Here is a 26,112-nt window from a genome sequence, read left to right on the forward strand (position 1 = left end):
GTCCCCTTCTGGACTGATCATATGTCTTCCTTTCCTAGCCACATCTTCTGGCAGATGTCTACAACACCAACCTCGTAGGCCCTTTTCTTGCAATGAGCCCAAATTCCTCCCTAGGAAGTTTCCCTGCAATGGGCTGAGAAGCATAGCTGATTCGGTAAGTGGCACAGCATTGAGATTGTACTGCTTGGTGCCGTAGAGTGCTGCAGAACTAGGCCCTCTATTTGTTGAAGGCTTGAACCTTTATAAATGTAATGACCCTGGAAATTTTGTGCTAATCTTTCCTTAGTAGTTGTTTTGGGGTAATTAGCGCTATACTCGATTGCTTATGAAATTTGCATCAATCACTTTAAATTGTATCTGCATGACTCAAAACATGTAAATTAGTTAGCGCTATGTTACTCTGAAATCTGGGATCCATCGCTAAGTCCAGTTGTTCTGGAGAATTTTTGGAAGTTCTGGATCGGACCTCGACCGCGCGTCAAAAGTCCGATAGCGATGATCTTAGGCTGCTGCGGTCACCATGTTGGGCTTGACCATCACCTCAAAAATCAAGTCCATGTGATGTTCTGGGTCGATTTGATTGAGTCTAGAGTGAAGAGTGTGAGAACGGTTAGAAATTTATTAAGCTTTTATGAAATCTGAGTCGTGTCGCTTGCGCGACGATTTTAAGCTATCTGACCGTTGGATTCTGACCCAATTTCACCCTCTAATTAGGGAAGGTGGCCCAGGCATGTCCTTATGCTTGTGGACCTGATCGAGATTCTGTGACCGTTGAATTGAGTGTGGTCCGCCACGGCTGATCTGAAGATCCGGTCGGTAACCTAGATCCATGGTCAGTGAGCTTAAGTCCGACCTTTCGTGGTAATAGTCCCACCAGAAGTGCTTCGTTGGATCGCGAGAGGCCAGTTTTGGTTATACCCTAAGTATACCTTGGCCCTGGGGTTATTTTCATCAATGTTAGGCCTATTTATAGACCTTCAAACCCTAGCTCTCCTTTCCATACGAATTTTCTCTAACCCTAGCTTGGAAAGAGAGGGAAAGTGAGAGAGGTGTTGGTGAATCATCCTAGATTCTTTCTTGTTCTTCTTCATCCTTAAACCTTTACTTTGAATCGTTATTCTGACGATTCTGAGTTCATCTTTGGGTAAGTTAACCTAACCCTAATCTGTGTTAGAGCTTAGAATAGTCTTGGTGTTGTTGTAGCTCATTTCTATTCTTGCCTTAGGTTATTCTGTCGCCGTTGACAAAGACAACTCGTCCGAAATCAGTTCGGTGTTCTTTTCTGGCTTAAGGTGCGGACTTTAAGTGTATAGGTTATGGTTTTCAAGGCTTTCAATGCCAGTGAATGATTTATTCTTGCTATGGATGAGATTTCACATGCCAAATGTTATGTTTACTTTGCGTTCCTGATATGCATGTGTTATTTTGAGATTTGTGTATTCTATGTGTATGTATAAAGTACCGTATGCATATAAAATATGAACCTGTGTTTGCCATGATTATTTGCCATGTACTTATGCTAGATGTATGTGCGACAACTCCTTGATAAAAGGAATTGTCCAAATGTGTGTATTTCAACATACGTCATATATGTTGTTTTATGTATTCTAAGTGTTTGTAGAAATGTCTGAATGATCTAAAGTGTGATATTTGAACCTAGTATGGGCGTTGAGGAGCGATTCTCAACTCCCCCACTAGTGTGTATGATTTCCTTCTTGCTGGTTACATTCCTTGTTGTTTAAGTTCAAGCATTACTTATGCTTACATTTATGTTAAGTTGATGTTCTTCAAATGCTGGAGTACCACATGATTGAAGTTGTTCTTCCATTACTGTTCTACATTTAATACGAATATCTGTTGTAGCATAATGTGTTTGGGACTATGAATAGTCCAGGAAATCGGTAATCTGCCTTAAGGTTGTGGCTGAGATTGCTTTCACCACAACGGCCGTAATTAGACGAACCGAGCCGTATTAGAGTTGGCGGTAGTGGTTTGGCCATGTGGAGTGTTTGCGCACTCTATGTCGTTCGACCCAACGTGTGCTCGTGCTAGTCGAGTTCGTCAAGTAACCCAATTGTCTGATGTATGTTCACCATGTATGGACGCTACTATTTGAATCTAGGGTACCGAACTTACCGATGAAATCCTGATAACCATGGTACCTTGATCCGCTAAGACTCATGAGCCGGACATAGTGGTATGGGACACCGTGGTCGAGCTGTCGGCCTACGCTGGGGTGACGAGCCTCCCCATAGTGACCAATGAGCAACCGAACTCGTGAGCCGATTATGGTTGTATGGGACACTATATTCGTGCTGTCGGCCTACATTGATTGGTGACGAGCCCTTTGTAGTGACCTCGAGCATACCTAGCTACCGCATTGAGGTGACGAGCCGAATTATGGTAATAAAGGTGTGATAGGCGTGCATTGATTGGTGACGAGCCCTTTGCAACGACCTGAACCCATATGATTGTATGAGATGTCTAGGACTAACGACCCTAGAATGGATCACTGTTTGGATGGTGATATGAGGAAGATACCTTAGCTTCCCAACCCTTATATATGAAAAGGACTAATAACAACTTGGAAATCATGTTCATGCACCGTATTTGCATGTGCTTTGTAGACGTGGCACACTTTGAGGTGGTGTCATGCGTAACATAAGATGAAGACGCTGAGGGTGTACGCGCGAGGGCACGCATCATTCTGCATACATCCCTGCATTAACAAGAGTATTTAGGACATGTTTAGTTATTTTGCTTTATCATTACTGCTTGATTGAACTGATAACATGTTAACCTTTGCCTTATTGTTCCACTGAGTTGATCACTCACTCCCACGTTCTGGGGCAGTGTTAAACACCCACCAGACTCTGTCTTAGGTTCTGATGTTGCTGATGTTGATGTGACTTCTGAGGCAGAGTGGGAGATGGATGATGATGAGGCTGCTTTCTCTTTTATGCAGTTTTCAGATGGGTTCTAGTGAGCCTTGTTCTGATGCACAGGATGCTGGGATTTCTTTTGGGAAATTAAATGATGTAATCTAATACTTGTAATTTTGATAAGTAACACTTTCATTACGACCTGGTATGTATATGTACTTCAGGGATTTGCACTTGCACACATATATTTCTATAAGTCTTCCACTTGCTTTCTTCACTTATCCTTGAATTATATCTATGCTTTGGCTTAATCTATTCCATGTTTTATGCACTAATACAGTCAACATACATCCATCATTAAATATGTTGCATAAGTGATGTTTCGAAACTTGGGAGCTGAGTTATGCTCGGCCCCTGAATTTCAGGGCGTTACAAGTTGGTATCAGAGCATGATTTAGATTAAACTGGACCTGGGTTATGGTCACACACCACACGCTATCGCCACTTTAGTGTATTTGGGTGCGTGTCTATCGTAGATTGTGTGTTTGCCCTCCGTAGCTTCTATCGGTGAAAGTTTCCTGAAAACGTTCGCCGAGATCGAGTCTGTGCTCTCTCCTGATCACACACAGAGACCCGAAACCTTTCCTAGACCATCTATTAATGAGTCTAGATGGTCTATCATCCCATCTTAACCCTTAAATTTTTAAGAAATCTTTATTTAAATTAGATTTCTACTCGAATGGCCCGATAGGCGTCGAACCAAGCAAAGGGGCCGATCGAGGCATTTCCAATGGGGCCCAGGGGGGACCCACATCATTTGAGAGCTGGGGGACCAGGAAGACCTCGCCCAAACGGTGAGGCATCGCCGGATAATCCAGAGACCGGCGATGCCATCGTCGGCTCGGCGAGGCCTCGCCGATCAGCGGGCCAGGCCGGGAGGGCCGGCACGGGCCGACACATGTTTGGCCTTGTGTGGCCCACCCCTCCATGGTTCGATGGTTTAAACCCCTCCTAAGACCTATTTCCTTCATAACTCTCCCTCCCAAGCTCTCTTTTCTTTCAAGTTTCTCTCCAAGCTTCTCCAAATCCTCCCCAAATCTTTCTCTTCTTTCATTTTCGTGCAAACCCCATCACCCCATCTCAAAACTTCACCTCCCTTTGCTGTTTCCCTTTTCTTTTCTTCTCATTTGAGCTCTCACATTCTCTTTTGGGCTCTCAAGTGTGTGGAAGCTTCACCATCTTCCTATTTCTCTCTTTCTTTCATTTCTCATGGCCCTCTTTGAGTTTATCACGACCATCTTTTCCATTTCCTCCCTTCTTTCTTTGATGGGGAAGAAGAGAGCGCCCGTGGATGAAGCCGGGCCTAGCCGCCCAACCCGTGCACGAAGGCCGAGAGTTGCCGCCGCAAGCATGTTCGTCACTCGTGAATTCTAGACCAAGCGGGACCTTAATCCTCGAGCTCCCATTGGTAGAACTTTGTTGGCGGAGCTATCACATGGAGTCTATGAAGGTCGTAGAGTCCTTTTTGAGGCTCATACTGACCCGCGGCTATTTGGTGAGTTTTTGTTGTTGGAGCGCCTGGAAGGGGCTGGTTGGAGTTCCTTGTTTGAGGGTGAGTATCGCACGAATGCTAGTACTGTTCGAGCTTTTTATGCCAATATTCATGATCCTTCGCTGGAGCCTCTGCAGTTCAAGATTCCTTGTGGTAGTGGTCGGGAAGCTACGGTCGACGTCGCTTTGATATCCCGACTCCTAAATGTGCCACTTGGTGAGGTGCATGCCAGCGAGAAGAATTTGAACAGTATGCACGAGAGGGATCGTCGCACCCGATCCTTGTGTGGTCGTCTGGTTGACTGGCAGCCGAATAGGAGTCTTCTGGCTACCAACATGACGGATGACTTCCGTTTGCTTCACCACATATGTACGTTCAATGTATATCCAAGGTGGAGCAACCGCAATGAGTGTACGCGCCTGATGATAGATTTCCTATATCAGGTGGGGCAAGAAGCGAAGTTGTGTGTGCTGACATACATCCTATGCCAGATTATTCTCATCGCTCGTTCGACTAGGAGGACCGAATCGCTTCCTTTTGGCCGCCTCATTTGTAAGCTTGCACATGAGTTTGGCTATAGGCTTGGAGCAGAGAAGCCGGTTCCTGTTCGTCAGATTGGCCTGACGACCCTTAAGCAGATGGAGATTGGTTCTGGTCGACATGCCTCAGAGAGTGAGGATGAGTCAGAGAGCGGTGGTGAAGAGAGTTATGCTATGGAGGTGCTGAGATTGAGGAAGAAGCAGAGCAGGACGAGGAAGAGGATGAGGCACAGGATACGAGTGATAGCTCTCCTCCTGTGGCACCAGAGCAGAGCGCAGATCAGACTGCCAGAGATGCCCGTATTGCTCGGCTTGAAGAAGGGCAGGCTGTTCTACGTCAGGATATTATGGATCTTCGAGGCCTTATGAAGCATAAGTTTAAGAAGGTGACTCGAACTCTGAAGTCTATCCTGTGTTGCTTACAGGATAAGGGTGTCCCGCCTCCATCTCCTGATTCCGACGAGTAGTTATCATTGTGGCAATCCTTTGCTTTGTTTGTTGTTTTCTTTCTATGTGTAGCCCTTGTTGGCTTTTGTAGTTGGAGTTGTTTGTAGTTGTTTGTTGTTGCTTGAAGTGTTAGATGTTGTAGTTCACATGCTTTCCTAGTCGTGATTCATGTAATGCTGCACTACTTGTATTGCGACAATTTTGATTAATGGAATGCATGTTGTTTATCTTTGGAGTTGTGCTGTGAATGCTGTGTAGATGGATTATGTAGACGTAGAATCTGACAGGTTGCATCCTCTGTTGAATGTAGGGATGCCTCCTAAGGGTTCGAAGACTTCGGCCCATCTCTCTTTGGTTGAGTCGCTTGCTGGGATTCCTCCCTTGAGCGATAGCCAGACGGATCCACAGGCGGGCCCGTCTCATGCCGATGTTGGGCCGACACCTATGGCTCCTCCAGTCACGCCCTCGGTTCCTAAGCCGAGTCATGCACCTTCGTCTGCTCCACCGTTTGATAGGTTTGAGCAGATGATGCTGTTGATGCAGCAGCAGCAGATTCAACAGCAGCAGCAGCAGCAGGAGTTCCTCTCTTCCATGGCTGGCATCTTTGCTCAGTCAGTGGGGACGACTCCACCTGCTTCACCTATGCCTCTATCTGGGAGCGCCAGTGCGAGCGGCACTTTTGAGCAATTCCAGTGCTTACGACCTCCTACATTTGCGGGTTCTCATAGACCTGAGGAGGCCGAGTATTGGATCGACCGCATCTCTAAGATGCTGAGACCACTTCATTGTTCAGAGGTTGAGCAGGTTGAGCTTGCCTCCTTCATGTTTGAGAAGGAGGTCAGTCTTTGGTGGGACAGTGTCCTTCGTACTGTCGAGGAAGGTTTTGTTTGGTCGTGGCAGGCGTTTGAAGCACGCTTCCACGAGAAGTATTTCCCGGTTATGAACCGACATGAGAAGGAGAGTGAGTTCCTTCGCCTCCGCCAAGGAGGGCTGTCGGTGACGGAGTATGAGAACTGGTTCACTGAGTTGGGTCGGTATGTGCCTTTGATTCTGGGTGATCAGCCGATGAGGATTCGGTGTTTTTCTGAGGGATTGAGACCTGAGATCCGATCGAAGATTTGCTGTGCCAGCATTTCTTATGTGGAGCTGGTGAGCATGTCCTTGCGAGCAGAGCAGGACAGGGATAGGTCATCCTGCATACGAGCACCGATGGCTCCTAGGCCGCGACCGGACTTTCAGGGTGCCCTTTCCTCGGTAAAAGGCAGCGACCAAATTCTCCTCCTAGGCGTTCAACGCCGCCCGCTCAGCAGTTGAGAGCTGATCTTCGCTGTTCATATTGTGGGAAGACGGGGCATTTAGACCGTTTTTACTTCTCTCGTATGCAGGTCAGTGGTTTTACTCCACTGCAGAGGATTAGCCGTCCGATGCCTCAGGTTATTTCTCCTCCACCTCTTCCTTCAGCGCCAGCTCATCCATCCTTCAGACCTGCAGTTCCTAGCTTCAGGCCACCTCAGTGGCCCATGGTTCCTCCGCCGAATCGTCAGCAGCAGGCTCGAGTTCATGCGCTTTCAGCTGAAGCGCCTATGTCTGACTTGGTGCCAAGATCCTTCGAGGTGACAACGCACATTGAAGGTATTCCTGTTTCTATGTTGGTGGATACAGGGTCCACTACTTCTCTTATATCTTATGCGGCAGTTAGGCGTTTGGGTTTGAGATCTGTTCCTATGCAAGGAGTGACGCTTACTACCGCTACGGGGATTTTCTCTGCTTTGGGCAAGCGTTGTATGGATTGTTTGGTCGATCTAGGGAGTGGATCGATCCGTGTTGATTTCTTTGTCGCACCCCTTTATCATTACGATGTTATTATGGGTATGGATTGGCTCACGAGGATACGAGCTGAGATTGATTGTGAAGCTAGATCAGTGACGATCCATGGACCTGAGGGCGAGACTGTTACTTTCCCAGTTCAGGTCAGTTACCCTTTTCGTATTGATTATTATTCTTCTCCATTAGAGAGTATGGCTGAATCGGCGTTAGTTAGCACGCCGATAGTTTGGGAGTTTGAAGATGTGTTTGAGTCGATTCCTGGATTACCTCCTTAGCGTGAGATTGATTTTGCTATCGACCTCATGCCTGGTGCGGCGCCCATTTCATTACCCACCAATGGTATGCCTCCGAGTGAAATGGAGGAGTTAAGGAAGCAGATATATGGTTTGCTGGATTTGGGTTTTATTTGGCCTAGTGTGTCTCCTTGGGGAGCACCTGTTTTGTTTGTGAAGAAGAAAGATGGTTCCTTGTAATTGTGTATTGATTATCGCAGGCTGAATTTGGTAACTGTGAAGAATAAGTACCCTTTGCCCAGGATTGATGATCTGTTTGATCAATTGAAGGGGGCACGGTACTTTTTGAAGGTTGATCTGCAGTCAGGGTATCATCAGTTGCGCGTCAAGGATGGAGACGTGTTGAAGACCGCTTTCAGGACTAGCTTCGGTCATTATGAGTTCCTTGTGATGTCGTTCGGTCTTACGAATGCACCAGCCATGTTCATAGATCTGATGAACAGGGTGTTTCAGCCATTCTTGTTCCGATTCGTCATTGTCTTTATCGATGACATCTTGATTTATTCGGCGAGCCGGGAAGAACATGAGGAGCACTTAAGAGCAGTTTTGGATACTCTTAGGAAGAATCAGCTTTTCACGCAGTTCAAGAAGTGTTATTTTTGGAAAGAGGAAGTCAAGTTCCTAGGACATGTGGTGTCCAAGTAAGGGATAGCCGTCGATCTTGCCAAGGTAGCTGCAGTGCAGGACTAGAAGCAACCTGGTTCAGTTACTGAAGTAAGGAGTTTTCTGGGTCTTGCAGGCTATTATCAACGCTTCATTCAAGACTTCTCGAAGATTGATAGACCGTTGTCGCAGCTGACACGGAAGGATTTGAAGTTTGCTTGGAATGAGAAGGCGGAGTTAGCTTTTCAGGAGCTGAAGGACAAGTTGACGTCCGCCCTTGTGCTAGTATTGCCAGAGTAAGGGGTTAAGTATATTATATATACTGACACCTCTCGCGTTGGCCTGGGTTGTGTCCTTATGCAGAAGGACAGGGTGATCGCTTATGCTTCGCGTCAGTTGAGGAAACACGAAGAGAATTACCTTACGCACAACTTAGAGTTAGCTGTTATATTCGCATTAAAGCTCTGAAGACATTACCTCTATGGTGAGGAGTTCGAGCTCTTTTGTGACCACAAGAGCCTTAAGTATATTTTCACATAGCGTGATTTGAATATGAGGCAGCACCAATGGATGGAAACATTGAAGGACTTTAAGTTCGATGTTTCTTACCATCCGGGCAAGGCGAACCTTGTGGCAGATGCGTTGAGTTGCAAGAAGGCTATTGAGTTTGCGGCTCCGCTGATGATAGCAGAGTGGGATATGTTGGAGTTCATGCGAGATTTTGAGCAGAAGCTTACTGTGGTTGAGTCGTATGAGGTTATCGCACACATTCGTGTACAGCCCCTTATCGACGAGAGAATCGTTGCAGCTCAAGCAGATGATGAGCTTTTGGTGAAGATGAGGAAGCAAGTTGGTACAGATGAGAACTCTGATTGGAGTATTAGTTCTGATGGGGGCCTACGATTTCGTGGCCGGTTATGTGTTCCTGACATCCCTGACTTGTGACGGGAGGTTCTCGAGTTAGCCCATAGTTCTAAGCTTGTGATGCATCCAGGTAGCACGAAGATGTATCAGGATATGAGGAGATCTTATTGGTGGGACAATATGAAGGTCCAGATTGCTGAATTTGTTTCTCGTTGTCTTATGTACCAGCAGGTTAAGGCAGAGCATCGCCGACCTCCTGGGTTGTTGCAGCCCATGCCCATAGCTGAATGGAAGTGGGACTTCATCTCTATGAATTTTATTTCTGGGTTGCTGAGTACGAGGAATGGATATGACTCTATTTGGGTGATAGTCAACCGATTAACGAAGTCGGCTTATTTCTTACCGATCAGAGTCATAAACTCTGCAGACGAGTTGGCTAGGTTGTATATCAAGGAGATAGTACGTCTGTATGGAGTTCCCCTGGAGATTGTGTCTGATAGAGACAAGCGTTTCACATCTATCTTCTGGACTCGTATTCAGGAAGCGATGGGTGTGAAACTGAAGTTCAGTACCGCGTTTCATCCGCAAACAGATGGGCAGACGGAGTGCGTGAATCAGGTCCTAGAAGATATGTTACGAGCTTGTGTTTTGGATTTCAAGGACAGTTGGGATGATTGTCTTCAGTATGCAGAGTTCGCGTATAATAACAGTTTCCAGGCGAGTATCAACATAGCTCCCTATGAGGCGTTGTATGGTCGCCCGTGCAGAGCACCGCATTGCTGGGCAGAAATTGGCGAGCGTAGTTTGCTTGGACCGGAATTGGTGCAGGTGACTTCAGAGAAAGTTGACATCATTCGACGTCGACTTCTGACAGCCCAGAGTAGGCAGAAGAGTTATGCTGATACGAGGCGTCGACCGCTTGAGTTTGAGGTTGGAGACCATGTTCTTCTGAAGGTCTCTCCTATGAAGGGAGTTCTGCGGTTCGGTAAGAAGGGGAAGCTACGCAGAGATTTATTGGTCCATTTCAAGTTCTGGATCGAGTGGAAGCGGTAGCATACTGCCTTGCTTTTCCCACACCTCTTACGGGCATGCATAACGTATTTCATGTTTCTATGCTGAAGAAGTACGCTCCTGATCCTTCGCATATTATCAGTTGGGAGCAAGTGCAGTTGAGTGAGGATGCCACTTATGTATTGCGACCGACGCGTATTCTCTACAGGAAGGAGCAGGTATTGCGTAGCAAGGTTATCCCTCTTGTGAAGGTGCTATAGACGCATCATAGTGAGGAAGAGGCTATTGGGAATCTGAAGCTGAGGTCAGGAAAAGATACCCTCAGATCCTTGAGGAATATGAGAAGGTATGAATTTCGAGGATGAAATTTTCTTTAAGGGGGCTAGATTGTAATGACCCTGGAAATTTTGTGCTAATCTTTCCTTAGTAGTTGTTTTGGGGTAGTTAGCGCTATACTCGATTGCTTGTGAAATTTGCATCAATCACTTTAATTTGTATCTGCATGACTTAAAACCTGTAGATTAGTCAGCGCTATGTTACTCTGAAATCTAGGATCCATCGCTAAGTCCAGTTGTTCTGGGGAATTTTTGGAAGTTCTGGATCAGACCTGGACCGCGCGTTGAAAGTCCGATAGCGATGATCTTAGGCTGTTGCGGTCACCATGTTGGGCTTGACCATCATCTCGAAAATCAAGTCCATGTGATGTTCTAGGTTGATTTGATTGAGTCTGGAGTGAAGAGTGTGAGAACGGTTGGAAATTTATTAAGCTTTTATGAAATCTGAGTCGTGTCACTTACACGACGATTTTAAGCTATCTGACCGTTGGATTCTGACCCAATTTCACCCTCTGATTAGGGAAGGTGGCCCAGGCATGTCCTTATACTTGTGGACCTGATCGAGATTCTGTGACCGTTGAATTAAGTGTGGTCCGCCACGGTTGATCTGAAGATCCGGTCGGTATGAAAACTCAGCTTGACCTAGATCCATAGTCAATGAGCTTAAGTCTGACCTTTCGTGGTAATAGGCCCACCAGAAGTGCTTCGTTGGATCGCGAGGGGCCAGTTTTGGTTATACCCTAAGTATACCTTGGCCCTGGGGTTATTTTCATCAATGTTAGGCCTATTTATAGACCTTCAAACCCTAGCCCTCCTTTCCATACGAATTTTCTCTAACCCTAGCTTGGAAAGAGAGGGAAAGTGAGAGAGGTGTTGGTGAATCATCCTAGATTCTTTCTTGTTCTTCTTCATCCTTGAACCTTTACTTTGAATCGTTATTCTGATGATTATGAGTTCATCTTTGGGTAAGTTAACCTAACCCTAATCTGTGTTAGAGCTTAGAATAGTCTTGGTGTTGTTGTAGCTCATTTCTATTCTTGCCTTAGGTTATTCTGTCGCCGTTGACGAAGACAACTCGTCTGAAATCAGTTCGGTGTTCTTTTCTGGCTTAAGGTGCGGACTTTAAGTGTATAGGTTATGGTTTTCAAGGCTTTCAATGCCAGTGAATGATTTATTCTTGCTATGGATGAGATTTCGCATGCCAAATGTTATGTTTACTTTGGGTTCCTGATATGCATGTGTTATTTTGAGATTTGTGTATTCTATGTGTATGTATAAAGTACCGTATGCGTATAAAATATGAACCTGTGTTTTCCATGATTATTTGTCGTGTACTTATGCTAGATGTATGTGCGACAACTCCTTGATAAAAGGAATTGTCCAAATGTGTGTATTTCAACATACGTCATGTATGTTGTTTTATGTATTCTAAGTGTTTGTAGAAATGTCTGAATGATCTAAAGTGTGATATTTGAACCTAGTATGGGCGTTGAGGAGCGATTCTCAACTCTCCCACTAGTGTGTATGATTTCCTTCTTGCTGGTTACATTCCTTGTTGTTTGAGTTCAAGCATTACTTATGCTTACATTTATGTTAAGTTGATGTTCTTCAAATGCTGGAGTACCACATGATTGAAGTTGTTCTTCCATTACTGTTCTACATTTAATACGAATATTTGTTGTAGCATAATGTGTTTGGGACTATGAATAGTCCAGGAAATCGGTAATCTGCCTTAAGGTTGTGGCTGAGATTGCTTTCGCCACAACGGACGTAATTAGATGAACCCGAGCCGTATTAGAGTTGGCGGCAGTGGTTTGGCCACGCGGAGTGTTTGCGCACTCTATGTCGTTCGACCCAACGTGCGCTCATGCTAGTCGAGTTCGTCAAGTAACCCGATTGTCCGATGTATGTTCACCATGTATGGACGCTACTATTTGAATCTAGGGTACCGAACTTACCGATGAAATCTTAATAACTATGGTACCTTGATCCGCTAAGACTCATGAGCCGGACATGGTGGTATGGGACACCGTGGTCGAGCTGTCGGCCTACGCTGGGGTGACGAGCCTCCCCGTAGTGACCAGTGAGCAACCAAACTTGTGAGCCGATTATGGTGGTATGGGACACTATATTCGTGCTGTCGGCCTACATTGATTGGTGACGAGCCCTTTGTAGTGACCTCGAGCATACCTAGCTACCGCATTGAGGTGACGAGCCGAATTGTGGTAATAAAGGTGTGATAGGCGTGCATTGATTGGTGATAAGCCCTTTGCAACGACCTGAACCCATATGATCGTATGAGATGGCTAGGACTGACGACCCTAGAATGGATCACTGTTTGGATGGTGATATAAGGAAGGTACCTTAGCTTCCCAATCCTGCTGTATGAAAAGGACTAATAACAACTTGAAAATCGTGTTCATGCACCGCATTTGTATGTGCTTTGTAGACGTGGCACACTTTGAGGTAGTGTCATGCGTAATGTAAGATGAAGATGCTGAGGGTGTACGCGCGAGGGCATGCATCATTCTGCATACATCCTTGCATTACCAAGAGTATTTAGGACATGTTTAGTTATTCTGCTTTATCATTACTGCTTGATTGAACTGATAGCATGTTAACCTTTGCCTTATTGTTCCACTAAGTTGATCACTCACTCCCATGTTCTGAGGCGGTGTTAAACACCCACCAGACTTTGTCTTAGGTTCTGATGTTGCTGATGTTGATGCGACTTCTGAGGTAGAGCGGGAGATGGATGATGATGAGGCTGTTTTCTCTTTTATGCAGTTTTCAGATGGGTTCTAGTCAGCCTTGTTCTGATGCGCGGGATGCTGGGATTTCTTTTGGGAAATTAAATGATGTAATCTAATACTTGTAATTTTGATAAGTAACACTTTCATTACGACCTGGTATGTATATGTACTTCAGGGATTTACACTTGCACACATATATTTCTATAAGTCTTCCGCTTGCTTTCTTCACTTATCCCTGAATTATATCTGTGCTTTGGCTTAATCTATTCCATGTTTTATGCACTAATACAGTCAACATATATCCATCATTAAATATGTTGTATAAGTGATGTTTCGGAACTCGGGAGCTGAGTTATGTTCGGCCCCCGAATTTCAGGGCGTTACAATAAACAATCAAGGCCCATGATAAATAAGAAAATAAAAGGATAATCAGCTTCACAAGTCACCTCTATAGTTGGGAAAGTGTCACAGTAAAAAAAATAATAATAATAAATTAAAAAACTGCTTGCAGATGGAATTTGATTGATTGCTAACATGTACACCGCATGCTCAAATATAAAAGTAGATGGCTCAGTTTTTTTTGTGTAAACATAGCTAGCTATCTGTAACACATGCTTCAATATGCAACAGGATAATATGTGGTGGTTACTATATACATGTCCAGTAAATATTGTAAAATATACTTGCTAATCAAATATCATTATACCAACATTAACAAAAAAAAAAAACTTGGCAAGCTTGCAGTTGGAACTTTTCTTCTCTTTTCTTTCTTTTTTCATTTCCTTTTTTCTTAATGATTTGCCTTCAATTGGAACTTCAATCACATTAATAAATTGTCATTGTATCAAACTATACGGTGTTACAAGGCTTACAAGCACCACAATACAACCCCTACTCAATTGCTTGCCGGCAGGTATTGCAAATCATAAGCAATAGAGGAAACAAAAATTGGCCTTGTAAAAGAAAACCAGTAAGAAAAACACACCAAGCGTGAAAAAGTTTAGAAAGAAAAAGCAATCAAAAGTCATCTCTTGATATTCTTGAAGTGGATTTCGCTGCTCGTCAGGCATGTACTAGGAAGCATCCAAAACCTGAAGAAATAAGAAAACTCAACAGCCAGAATGTAGATGATAAATATGATTCATTCAGTTCATTCATATTCACAAGATTCCATTAATTTAACTTAGATACTCTAACAGGACCATGATAGAGGTGGTGATAATGGACAAGATGGCTTTTTCACTTGCACAAGATAGGGTCCTAGATAGGAATTTTGGCAACCAAGAAAAAAAAGATCCTTGAAGCAGACCCTTAGAAGCTGGGACAAGATACTTCTCTTCTACTAAGTCTATCCAAGTCTATCCAACAAAGAAAAATAAAGGAGCAGCCCGTAGTTTCTAAATGCCAAGTAAATTCCTAGCATTTCAATTGCAAAAGGAAATGAACCAAAATCGCAACTTGCTATGAGAAACTAATGAAAAACAAACAAAAAACAACAATAAGGCCATTGAATCCTATCTTTTTTAACATAAGATGCCTTAAAATGCAACCGAAAGGAAAACAAACACAATCTAATTCTTAGGCAATATCTGACCAAAACTTACATATAACCAACTCTGCATGGTCTTGTAATCCCATTTAGAAAAAAAACAATTCCCAAAGAGAGATGAAATGTCAACCTTCTGCTTCTTGAGCCTTTCATTCTCTTCTTCCAGACATGAAACCTTGTTCTCCAGCTTGTTCGTGACGCTTACCACAATGAGGAATAAATTCTCAGTCTTAAAAAAATAGAAAATGGAAGTAACTGGTTTTCAAAACAAGCAACCTGATTTTACAGACACACAGACAAATAAAGTGCTTATACACTCTGCACAATTCTTTAGATACTGCTCCTACCTGATTAATGGCCCAAATAGTAGGAACATTCATATCAAACAGCATTGAGTAGATTGTTTCTTTCAACTGTCTTCTAGATGCCTTAGCAGATTCAGTATCTGAAGAAAAGGAAAAAAAAAGAAGGTATCAGTTTAACTAAAAATGCACCCAAATAAATTGAACGTACCCTATATGGTTGACTTTATTTCTCCTTTCAATCATCTATCCATTACAATTGCCCCCATCATGGAGAGATGATACCATTACCAGTTAAACTTCTAATTCCCACTGGGACACTATGTTAACTACACGTTGGGCATAACTTCCTCAATTGGGTCGAGACCACATTCTTTTGAAAGATAATACAGCATCTATTATAAATCCATAGAACAAGCTCCCATCTCATACAATCATAAGCAGAATTTTGGATTGCGAAAACATAAAGAAGCTTTAAAGAAACTACAACATACCTGCAAGAGAGACCCCTCAGTCCATACTCGGCCAAACCTAGCAATTTTCCAGTCCATCCAGTGGACTGCAATGTAGTTGTTGGATGTCTAGAGATTAACAAGCACCACATGCACCCTAGCCAAAAAGCACCTCCATATGCAGCATTGTGCAAAATCAGGTGAGTGTGGGGCAAGATGGGCCCCACCATGAGGGGAAAATAAGAACAAAACCTGGCTACATGGTTTTAGAAGAAGGAAAAAAGAAATGCTAAGCATCCACATCCAACATACCCATGTCACCAACTCGATGAGTGAACCATCACGATTTTTGTAGATGATGTTTCATTTCAATGTGTGGTCCACCCTACATGTCCCATGCATTCTCTGGTTGGCACTTTCACTGTGTGTAAAGGTGATTATGGAGAGAGCTACACATGGGGCAGGCAAACTTCTGGACGACTGATTATGTTCATCACATAATCCCACCTATCAGATAGGTGCTTTCGGGTACATGTGGAATGTTGTCTATAGTTTATTTTTTAATCATCCATTTGTAGGCTAACAATCGGATGGATGGGATTACAGGACATAATATATTTTTGCAGCATCCCCCAACTTGGTGAGATCCTCTGAACATAACATTGCTGAGAACCAAAAGCTACAAACATGGACTAATTGTATGCTAAAGTCTAGAATTGTGTACTAAAATGATGCAGAGAAGACAAAAAAATTTGCAACTATGTCATATATGTTGGCATCACACATTTAATGTAAGGGTAAGCCTACCATTTTTGCTCGATGGAGATGAGGCCAGATGCATGCAAGAGATGTATGTGTCAAACGGCTCGAACCTGGAGAAGCAAGTCATGAGAACAAGTATGGGGCATTGGCAGAAACGTGTCATGCACTAAAGAAACACAGGGAAAATGCAATGAATTTAAGGTGAATGGACAAAATCGGTCCATGATTGAACAATTGTTAGTTGCACCGATCATGAAATGAAGTGGCAATAAACTGTACCTAAACTTTTAAAAATCCGAGCAGTCCTCTTCCTAACTCCCATTTTTTCTCAATCATTCAACATTGCCCCACATATCAAATAAGAAACTATCTTCACAAATTGACCAATTTGCATTAGTATAACAAATTTATTCAAGTTTTGCTTACTTGGATGGAAATGAGAATATTTGAAAGAGATTGCCCATATGTGTCATGTAAATGTACAGCAAGCTTCTCAACATGGATAGCAACTATCACAGCTTCAAGCATTGGAACAATCGTGCCTGCAACACAAGAAAGAAGCATGTAAAGAAAACAAAACAAGAATGAGTATCTAGTTAGGCATGCTAAGATCTTAGTTATCATGCATTCAATATCAGTCAACAAAGCATTTCCTAACCCATACCCATACCACACTTGAGCTCAATTATGTATAAAAATAATAGATAACACAAAGCTTCTGTTAACTATGCAACTCTGGTGGATGCATTCAGTACATTGTTGATTTAAGATCTTTGGCTTACTTCACTTCAGTTAATGATTCCATCCCCTCAATCTCATATGTCAGCAAGGTGTAAAGTATCAGTCGAAACCAATATGCATTGTGCACATATTGGCTGATGTACATCCTAGCACATGTGCACGCGCACGCACACAACACAAAACCAAAAAAGCAAGCAAAAAAATAAAAAAATGAATGAAGAAGAAGGAAGAAGGAAGATGTTTTGGGTTAGCCTATTAGTACACACCCCACTGTCTACCTAATCTTTTGTAATAAAAGGAAATGCATGGATCAAATGTTTTGGAAATGCATAACCTAATCTCACCCACCTCATTTAGAAACTTGAATAGGCAATAAGCCAGGATATTATCTGTTGAAAGATGCAAAACCAGTCCATTGAAGCCATTATCAATATCTTTTGGGTCAATAATAAAGGCACACTGATGATACCCCCAAAACAATCTAATTACCTACTGCAACACTAAAATCACATAAATAGAATATCCAAAACTGCCCAAATCTAATTACCTGCTGCAACACTAAAATCACATAAATAGAATATCCAAAACTGCCCAAATCTAACCTAAAAACATCTGATATGTAGCTATACAGATCATCGAAATTGCGGATCTCATAACTCACTATGGGTGGAGCATCTCAAAAATCACACTAATCAAGCAATCCTTACTATCCTATTGATGGTTATCAAGTAGATGGTCAAAAGTGAATAGTGAGTAGTCCAAATTTGAAGGTGTTAGAAATGGGAAAGAAAAAAAAAGAAAAAAAATCAGAATCAAGTAAAAACCATAGATTCAAAACAGGGAGACCGTAGATTGAATTCCCCAGAAGTGGAACCTAACTCCACTTTATGAGAATCAGATCTAAGGTTGATGTGGAGATGCATCACAAATCACCTGTAAGTGGGACATGAGAACATCTCCAATGCATTGTCAGAAATAACAACATATCTCTTAACTCCATAGAAACAAATTTCCTGAGAATCATAATCAATATTATCTAAAGCAAATACAAAATAATCAACCACCATACCAATGATGAATAACGAGCTGCTATATTTTTTAGGTGCATAGCTTCATCAGTGTTTGTTGGGAAGATGATACCCTAACCACTATTTGCATAGCAACAACGATCTTAGTAACAGCAGAACATGATGTTCAATTGTTAGTAATGAAGTAGAAACAACATCTACTCAAACAACACACAGTAATTACAGTAAGTCCTTACATCTGCCCAACAACATCATTCTTATCAAAGACGACCGTGGTCTCCCCATCGTTGTAGGTCCAGTGGGCCACACTAGCAGGGATAGCGATGATGTCACCCTGTCGTAAGTGCTAGATCTTTTGATGTTGATCTCTATCTCTGGCGCTGGCCCTGCCCTCCTTCACATTGCTCTGATTGGTGGAAGGACTCAGGGCAGCCAGGGATGATTGCTCCAGTGATGTCAGAGAGAGAGAGAGAGAGAGAGAGAGAGAGAGAGAGAGAGGAAATCTAAGGGGTCATTTGAATGACGCTCAATGGAGGATTTGTCGATGGAAATCTAAGGGGCCGTTTGAATGATGCTCGATGGAGGATTTGTCGATGGAAGACGAAGTAGGGAAAAGAGGCTCCCGATGGATTTGGGAATCCTCTTTCAAATAAGATAACATTTTCAAATCCGTATGTTGTGAGTTTTCTACTAAATAATATCACAAAATCTTTTAACGGTCGTACATGCATGGGACCGGTTTCTACATGGTTAAGATTGTATTATATAATAAAAATGTATAAATATTTACCATTTACAACTAGACTGATTATTTAGATGGTCTGGATAACTCTATATCTTATCCAATATTATTATAAATAAGTCACCACCATTTTACATTAAATACAAAACTCATAGTGAAAACCAGAAAGAAAAAACATTAAATTCAGCTTTGGAGCTTGTATGGCTCTATGGGCCCCACCATGATCAATTTGATTCATCCACTTTGTCCATCCATTTATATACATCATTTTGTCATCGATCCCAAAAAACGAGCCTGAAATAAATCTTGGGTGGACCACACGATGAGAAAACAAAAGTGCTTGGACATCCACCATTAAAAAAAGGGGCTTCATTGATGGATTAATAGCCTTTGGCTACGACTAAAATTCACCGGGTTACCGACGGATTTTAGCCGTAGATAAAAGTTCCACAGGGCCATTGGCTTTGCCCTGTTTTTTGGAAGTGTATTTTCAAATGAGGAGGTCGAGCCCTCATCCTCTGAATCTCCTTCACTTGCTTCTTCAATTACCACTTGCTTCCCTTTGGAGAGAGGAGACCGACTGCTCCTTGGCTGAAGAGTTGTACTGACTAGAGCCGGGAAGTGGAAGCTGAAAAGGCCGAGCTATATGTCCTAAAGGGGGGGGGGGGGGGAGGGGAGGGTGAATAGTACTATGCCAAATAAAAATTAATAAGTGGAATATAGACAACAGATAGCCAAAAAGAATGAAAATAACAAAAAGAAATAACAACCTCAAAAATTAAGTATTGAGAGGTCGATACAAACTTGGTTCTAAGGATAACCTATCACCAAAAACCAATGGTTTATGGCAGGACAACCTGAAAAGGCCAAGCCATATGTCCTAGAGGGGGGGTGAATAGGACTATGCCAATTTTAAGCTTTAACAGCGTAATAAAAGAATATGATAGCCAAATAAAGGAAAACAATTCACAATATAGAAATAAAAAGCAACCTCAATAATCAAGTATTGAGAAATTGATACAAATGTTGTTCTAAGGACAACCTTACACCATAAAAACCAAAGGTTTATGGCAGGACAACCTTATTTTTAGAAAGTTCTTTGTATCAAAAACTCAAACTGAAGAGGAATAAATAAATAGCAAGGAATAAAAATATTAAACTATTACAACATTCCCCACAATGCTTGAAATGTAAATATTACAACATTCATATCCACACATACATCTCACAAACTTTGAATGATAAAAGATAGAAAATAAATCACACATCGACAAAACACAAAGAGTTACAGTGGTTCGCCTGTGTGTTCACCAACTATTAAACAATAGCCACACAATATGCTACTCCACTCCTAATATCCTTACTCAGTGGATATCAGCGTTCACTATGAAAATAGGTTTCTCAGGTTCACCTAAAACCTTCACAATTGTGTCTTTCAAATGGGCTTACACAATTCAAAAAACCCCACTTCTGAGTTTTCTGGCTCTCCTCAGATAACCAACAAATTGAGATTTTTTTGGCCTAACCTCAAATAAAACCAAAAGAATGAAATTTACAATAAAGTAAAATACCTGGATTTCTCCTTTTGTTGTAGCCCGGAAGAACCAAATCGGAGTAGAAGTTCGAATAGAAGTTCAATGTCCAATACTCACTTAAGAAATGGTTCTAGGTTCTAGATTGATTTTAAATTAAACCAGTTGGGCTAGCTATATTTGATTTTGATTCCAAGAAGAAGGAATATCACAATTCCTCTTTTCAATTCAAATTGGAATATAGAAACAAAATCAAATCAATAAAGCTAACAAAAGAGAGTATTAAATATGCACAAATTAACTTAAAAATGAACACAAACTTATCTTAGAGTGATGCCTTGATTTTACTTGAATTGAGTTATGAAACTCTGAAATTCGTCGTCTATTTATAGTTGCAGAAACTCGTCTACGACTGGTCCTGAGGACAGTACAACTAGTTGTAGGATGAACTGCATTTTAAAATTTTGAGCGCGATCGGATAAAACCGTTCCACGACAGGTCGTAGGCTGTTCACAACTGGTCGTGAGCCCTCCACGATTTGTCGTGACCATAAGGCACTGGGTTTCATTGCTGTAGTTTGAGTCATAGCTGTTGGACTAGTCGTGAGCGAATCATGTACTGTTCACACGACCAGTCGAGCAGAGTCTAGGACTAGTCGTAGCTCAACCAAAATATTCTGAAAAATTACAACAAACCTAGGACTGGTCTTGGAATTTCTTGCACTGGTCAAGGCAGTTCTAGGACTAGTCGAACAAGGTCTAGGACTAGTCTTAGAACAGTCCAAACACTTATAAAAAGATTCAATTTAAATTATGTATACAAAATGACCTACCCTAAGGTTAATCTAAGGTCATTCATACCTTAAATGTGAAGAATGGACATTGAATCTTTATAAGATAGTTGACCTTTGAAGATTGTAAAACTTGAGATCTCTATACTTAATGAAGCATTGAACTTGAGATCTTCTAGAGCTTGAATTGCACTTCATTTCGAGTTGTTCACTAACTTGAGTCTTTAAACAAGATCACTTCTTTCGTTGTGGCTTGTACTTACATTTCTTGAAATGGTTTGAAGTAAATCTTCGTTCTTGACTTGAAGTAACGTGTTCAGAGAGGTGATGCAATGTCTTGATCATATATACCAATGAGCTATACAAGACATAGATTACACAAGACAAAGATTGATGTTTTGGCACCACAAAATTTGACAACCAAAGGAGCATAAAGCCATAACACTTACAATCTCCCCCTTTGTCAAATTTGTGACAAAACGTACTTAACAATAATATCACCAATACACATTCAAAGAATATTGTATGCACTAGTTATAAGAGAAAACCAGTTACAATCTGGTTAAAGAATCATGCACCAGTTATCATCAACTGGCACATAACATTATGAACTAGGCATAACATAGGCAAAACATCTCCTCACATACTCCCCATGAGTAGCACACACATATATCCAAAAAAAAATTATATGCTACCCATAACCATGCCATAAGCAATCAATCCAAATATTTCTCCCCCTTTTTGGTACAATATGACAAAGGAAGAAGAAAAAATGGAAAAGGATAAGAAACAGGAGTAATAAAGGATTAACTAGATAAGATATAAGAAAATTAAAGTCCACATACCATTAACTAGTTTAAACAAAAGTCAGTAAACCAAATAAAGTGCACAAACCAACACAAGTAGACTTAAAGTTATTATAGACCAAAGAGTAAAGCACTTAATCAGATCTTGAAGAAGGTGCAGGAATGGTAGGATAAAGTTGATGAAGGCCCTTATTTAAGCGCCTAAGATACTTATACATATATTTAAACTGTAAATCATGGGCCACATTCATATTCTCTACCTTCTCCTCTAGGGTACGAAGATGAGCATCAAAATCAGATGGCTCATAGTCAGGATCATTAGTAAAATCAGATTCAATTTCATCAAAAATATCATCCATATTTATATCATCAGGAGGAAGATCACCAGCTTCTTCTTCATTCCCTGCTTCAGCTCCACCACCACCCACATCCACTTGACCAGGAGCTAATTCCAATTTCATCTTATTAATATTCAAATTGTTAAAAATAAGATGATGGATAGGAGCCTCTCCAACAGGCATAGCAACTAGCATGTGAGTAGCTAAAACAGTCATAAGATAGGCAAACAGAATATCACTATGACTTGGATGGAGACGAAACTGAATGATAGAATGACATATCAAAGAAGGAAGACAAACTTTAGTACCAGAGATCACAGAGTGCAAAAATTGAACCATAAAGGATGTAAGCTCTGTTTTATTACCAGAACGCAGATACCGATTTGAAATAAAGATTCTAAAGAAAACCCTGTATCTGGGTAACAAGTACTTTAAGGGGAGTGCATTCCCTTTGTGAGTCCATTGCACATTCATATTACATAGATCTCTAGTGAGCATACGTTTTTCTAATTCTGAGGGTTTCTCAGCTAAAGTATGAATAAGAATACCCTCTTCATCAACAGGTACGTCCATTAGCCCTGAAATCAGATGGTAGTCTATTTCAAATGGACCTTCTCTAGCATCAATTTTAAACATTAGATTCTTAGTTGAAAAATTAGAGATACATGCAAACATGGATTGAGCAATAGATTGGTATGCAGGCCCACCCCAATGTAAGATGTTAGCCCATCCTACAGCTTGAAGAAGTGGGAGAATACCAAAAGGAGCAATGTGTTCAAGATCGATAGATCGCTCAACAATAGCATTGTACAAACACAAATCCCGCACATATGAGGGATCATTTTTGGGTGAGCGAAGGTGGCGCCGTGATATTGGAGTAGATCTAGAAGAAGATGGACCATGGGAAGCTTTCTTTTTCCCTCTAGCATCCATTAGCAATAAGAAAATCAATGTACTAAGGAGTTGTAAAAGATGAGGAATGGGTTTTCTCAAAAACAGAAATTTGAGAAGAAAACTCCAAATGACTCAACAAAGATTGAAATCAAGCACTCCAATGAAGAAATTAAAGAAAATAAACCATGAATCTTCAAGAAAAATTAAAAAAAATGCACTAACCTTGACGAATCAAACAGTAGGGTTCGACTAGTCGTACCATGACTTGTTGGAGAGAAAAGAAAAAATGAGGAAGATAATGGTTTTCCCCAAATTAAAGAGACCAGCGCGCTACACGATTGGTCTTGGGCCATCCTAGACTAGTCGTGTACTAGCATAAACATGCATTTTTCATACAAATTTAAAATTTAAACCAATAATTTATCAAATATATATACATTATGATACAACTATGCATGAATAATCAATTTAAAATGCACATACCAAGATCAAATTTTAATTTATTAAATCTACTTTTATCGAGCAGTTTAGTCAAAATGTCAACAAGTTGAGTCTCGGTAGAAATGTATTCCAAAGATATCAGCTTTTCTTCCACTAATTCAAGAATGTAATGATACCTAATGTTAATGTGCTTGGTACATGAATGCTAGATTGGATTTTTTTAAATATTTATATCAATGGAATTATCACAATATAATATCATTGATTCCTGTGCAATTCCATAATCGCTTAACATACATTTCATCCAAACAAGCTGAGTACATGCATTTCCTACTGCGATGTATTCAGCCTTAGCAGTTGAGAGTGATATAGAACTTTACTTCGTACTAAACCAAGAGACCAAACAATTTTTAATATAGAAACAACCACCACTGGTTGATTTCCTATCATCAATATTACCAGCCTAATCAGCATCTGAGTACCCAGCCAGTTGAACACTAGTATCATATGGATACTAGAGACCCAATTTAGCAGTACTTGCGACATATCGCATAATCCTCTTAACAGTTGTTAAATATGACTCTTTAGGATCAGACTGATATCTAGCACAAATACCAACACTTAAAGCAATATCAGGTCAACTTGCAGTTAAATAAAGTAAACTGTCAATCATACTATGATATAATTTAAGATCCACATTTTTGCCTGTAGAGTCCTTTTAGAGTCTTAAAGTTGTACTCATAGGAGTATCAAAATTCTTATCGTTCTCAAATCCGAACTTTTGATTAAGTTCAGAGCATATTTAGTTTGAGAAATAAAAATGCCATCAGATTGTTGTTTCACTTGCAATCTTACAAAATAATTCAATTCCCCAACCATGCTCATTTCAAACTTAGATTTCATTAAATCTGCAAACTCAACAGTCATGTTAGAATAGGTAGATCCATAAATAATATCATCAACGTAGATCTGCACTATTAAGATGTGATCATTAAGTTTCTTAACAAAAAGAGTCTTATCTCACTTTTCATTTGAAAATCATGACTTAGTAAAAACTTAGTCAATTTCTCGTACCATGCTCTGGGAGCTTGTTTTAAGCCGTAGAGAGCCTTTTTTACATGATAGACATGATCAGTGTTCTTAGGGTCTTCAAAACCCATTGGTTGTTCAACATATACTTCTTCATGCAAATCACCATTTAAGAAGGCACTCTTTAGATCCATTTGATAAATTTTGAATTTTCTAAAGGAAGCAATGGATATAAATAGTTTAATTGACTTAAGACGAGCTACTGGGGCAAATGTTTCATCATAATCAATACCCTCAATTTGAGTGTACCCTTGTACAACCGGTCTAACCTTATTTCGAATTATATTACCAAGTTCATCAGACTTATTTTTAAAAATCCACTTCGTTTCGATAATATGTTTATCTTTAGGTCTAGGAACAAGATACCAAACATCATTTCTCACAAATTGGTTAAGCTCTTCTTGCATCGCAACAATCTAATTTTCGTTAGTAAGAGCTTCTTTTATGTTTATCGGTTCAATCTGGGATGTAAAATATACGTAATTACATATATCTTCTAGTTGTCTACGAGTTCATATACCAGTGAGAGGGTTTTCAAGAATCTGAGTGGTTGGATGATCTTTAACATTCCTCAGTTCAGAGTCAGTTTGATTTGATGAAGTATCTGATTTGTCAATTAAAAGAACTTCATCATTATCTGAACTTGGGGCAAGTGTATTCAAGTGATCGTCTATGACCACATTAATAGATTCTTGAATAACACCGGTCCTTTTGTTCAGTACACGATATGCACGACTGTTTAAAAAATATCTTAAAAAGATTCCTTCACCACTTTTAGTGTCAAACTTTCTCAAATTTTCACAGTCATGTAAAATATAGCACTGACTACCAAAAACTCGAAAGTAGTTGACAGTAGGCTTTTTATCGAACCACATTTCATAAGCAGCTTTATTATTAGATTTTCTCATATAAACCCGGTTGATTATATAGCAGGCAGGATTTATGGCTTCAACCCAAAGATTTTTAGATATCTTTATACTATTCAACATTACATTAGCCATTTCTTGAAGCACTCTATTTTTCCTTTCTACAGTTCCATTTTGTTGTGGTGTTTTGGGTGCAGAAAATTCATGCAATTTTCTCTGATTGCTACAGAATTTCTCAAATTCAGATCCATGATTACTATGAATCTTATAGACTTGAGAACATTTTTTCATTTGAACCGTTTGAGAACTCTTTTTACTTCATCAAGGGTTTCTGATTTATCCCTTAAGAAGGCTACCAAAGTGAATCTAGTAAAATCATCCACAATTACCAAAATGTATTTTTTGCCACCTTGACTCTCTGTCTTGGTTGGTCCTATAAGATCCATATGGAGAAGCTCTAGTGGTCTTGATGTGGCATTGGAGTTCACCTTCTTGTGAGAGCTCCTTGATTGCTTGCCAATCTGGCATTTATCACATATTTTATCTATTTTTTGTAATTTAAGTAGACCTCTTATTAGTTCTCTTTTGCTAAGTCTATACAAATTACGGTAGTGTACATGTCCAAAATGTTGATGATAAAAATCAGTCTCATCGGTATGGACCATGTAACACGA

At 40.8% G+C, this 26,112-nt stretch overlaps 1 protein-coding gene and 1 long non-coding RNA gene across 3 annotated transcripts; both read right to left on the minus strand.

Annotated features, from left to right (window-relative positions):
• Positions 1-13,699: 13,699 nt before the first annotated feature.
• On the minus strand, positions 13,700-16,440 carry LOC131225831 (uncharacterized). 2 transcript variants are annotated; one of them, XR_009161580.1, is made up of 3 exons: positions 15,169-16,440; positions 14,786-15,100; positions 13,700-14,197 (listed from the first exon to the last, which is right to left on the minus strand). XR_009161580.1 is itself a non-coding variant. In XM_058221422.1 (3 exons), the coding sequence occupies exons 1-3, from the start codon at positions 16,332-16,334 to the stop codon at positions 15,094-15,096; spliced, it is 339 nt and encodes a 112-aa protein (XP_058077405.1). In that variant the 5' UTR covers positions 16,335-16,440; the 3' UTR covers positions 14,902-15,093. The 2 variants fall into 2 exon arrangements, 1 of the variants encoding a protein (XP_058077405.1); XM_058221422.1 differs by lacking the exon at positions 13,700-14,197 and having other exon boundaries at positions 14,902-15,100; positions 15,452-15,665; positions 16,217-16,440.
• A 1,278-nt stretch (positions 16,441-17,718) lies between these two features.
• LOC131225223 (uncharacterized) lies at positions 17,719-18,553 on the minus strand. The gene is made up of 2 exons (XR_009161256.1): positions 18,177-18,553; positions 17,719-18,053 (listed from the first exon to the last, which is right to left on the minus strand). It is a non-coding gene; the product is annotated as an uncharacterized LOC131225223 (long non-coding RNA).
• Between the last annotated feature and the right edge of the window lie 7,559 nt (positions 18,554-26,112).

The sequence above is a fragment of the Magnolia sinica genome, chromosome 14 (genome assembly GCF_029962835.1).
Source record: "Magnolia sinica isolate HGM2019 chromosome 14, MsV1, whole genome shotgun sequence".
Lineage (NCBI taxonomy): Eukaryota > Viridiplantae > Streptophyta > Magnoliopsida > Magnoliales > Magnoliaceae > Magnolia > Magnolia sinica.

Coding starts and splice junctions, on each gene's coding strand:
- LOC131225831 (XM_058221422.1), bottom strand. CDS start 16,334: ATGACACGTTTCTGCCAATGCCCCATACTTGTTCTCATGACTTGCTTC. Junction 15,666..16,216: donor ATCTCCATCGAGCAAAAATG/GTAGGCTTACCC, acceptor AAAACCATGTAG/CCAGGTTTTGTTCTTATTTT.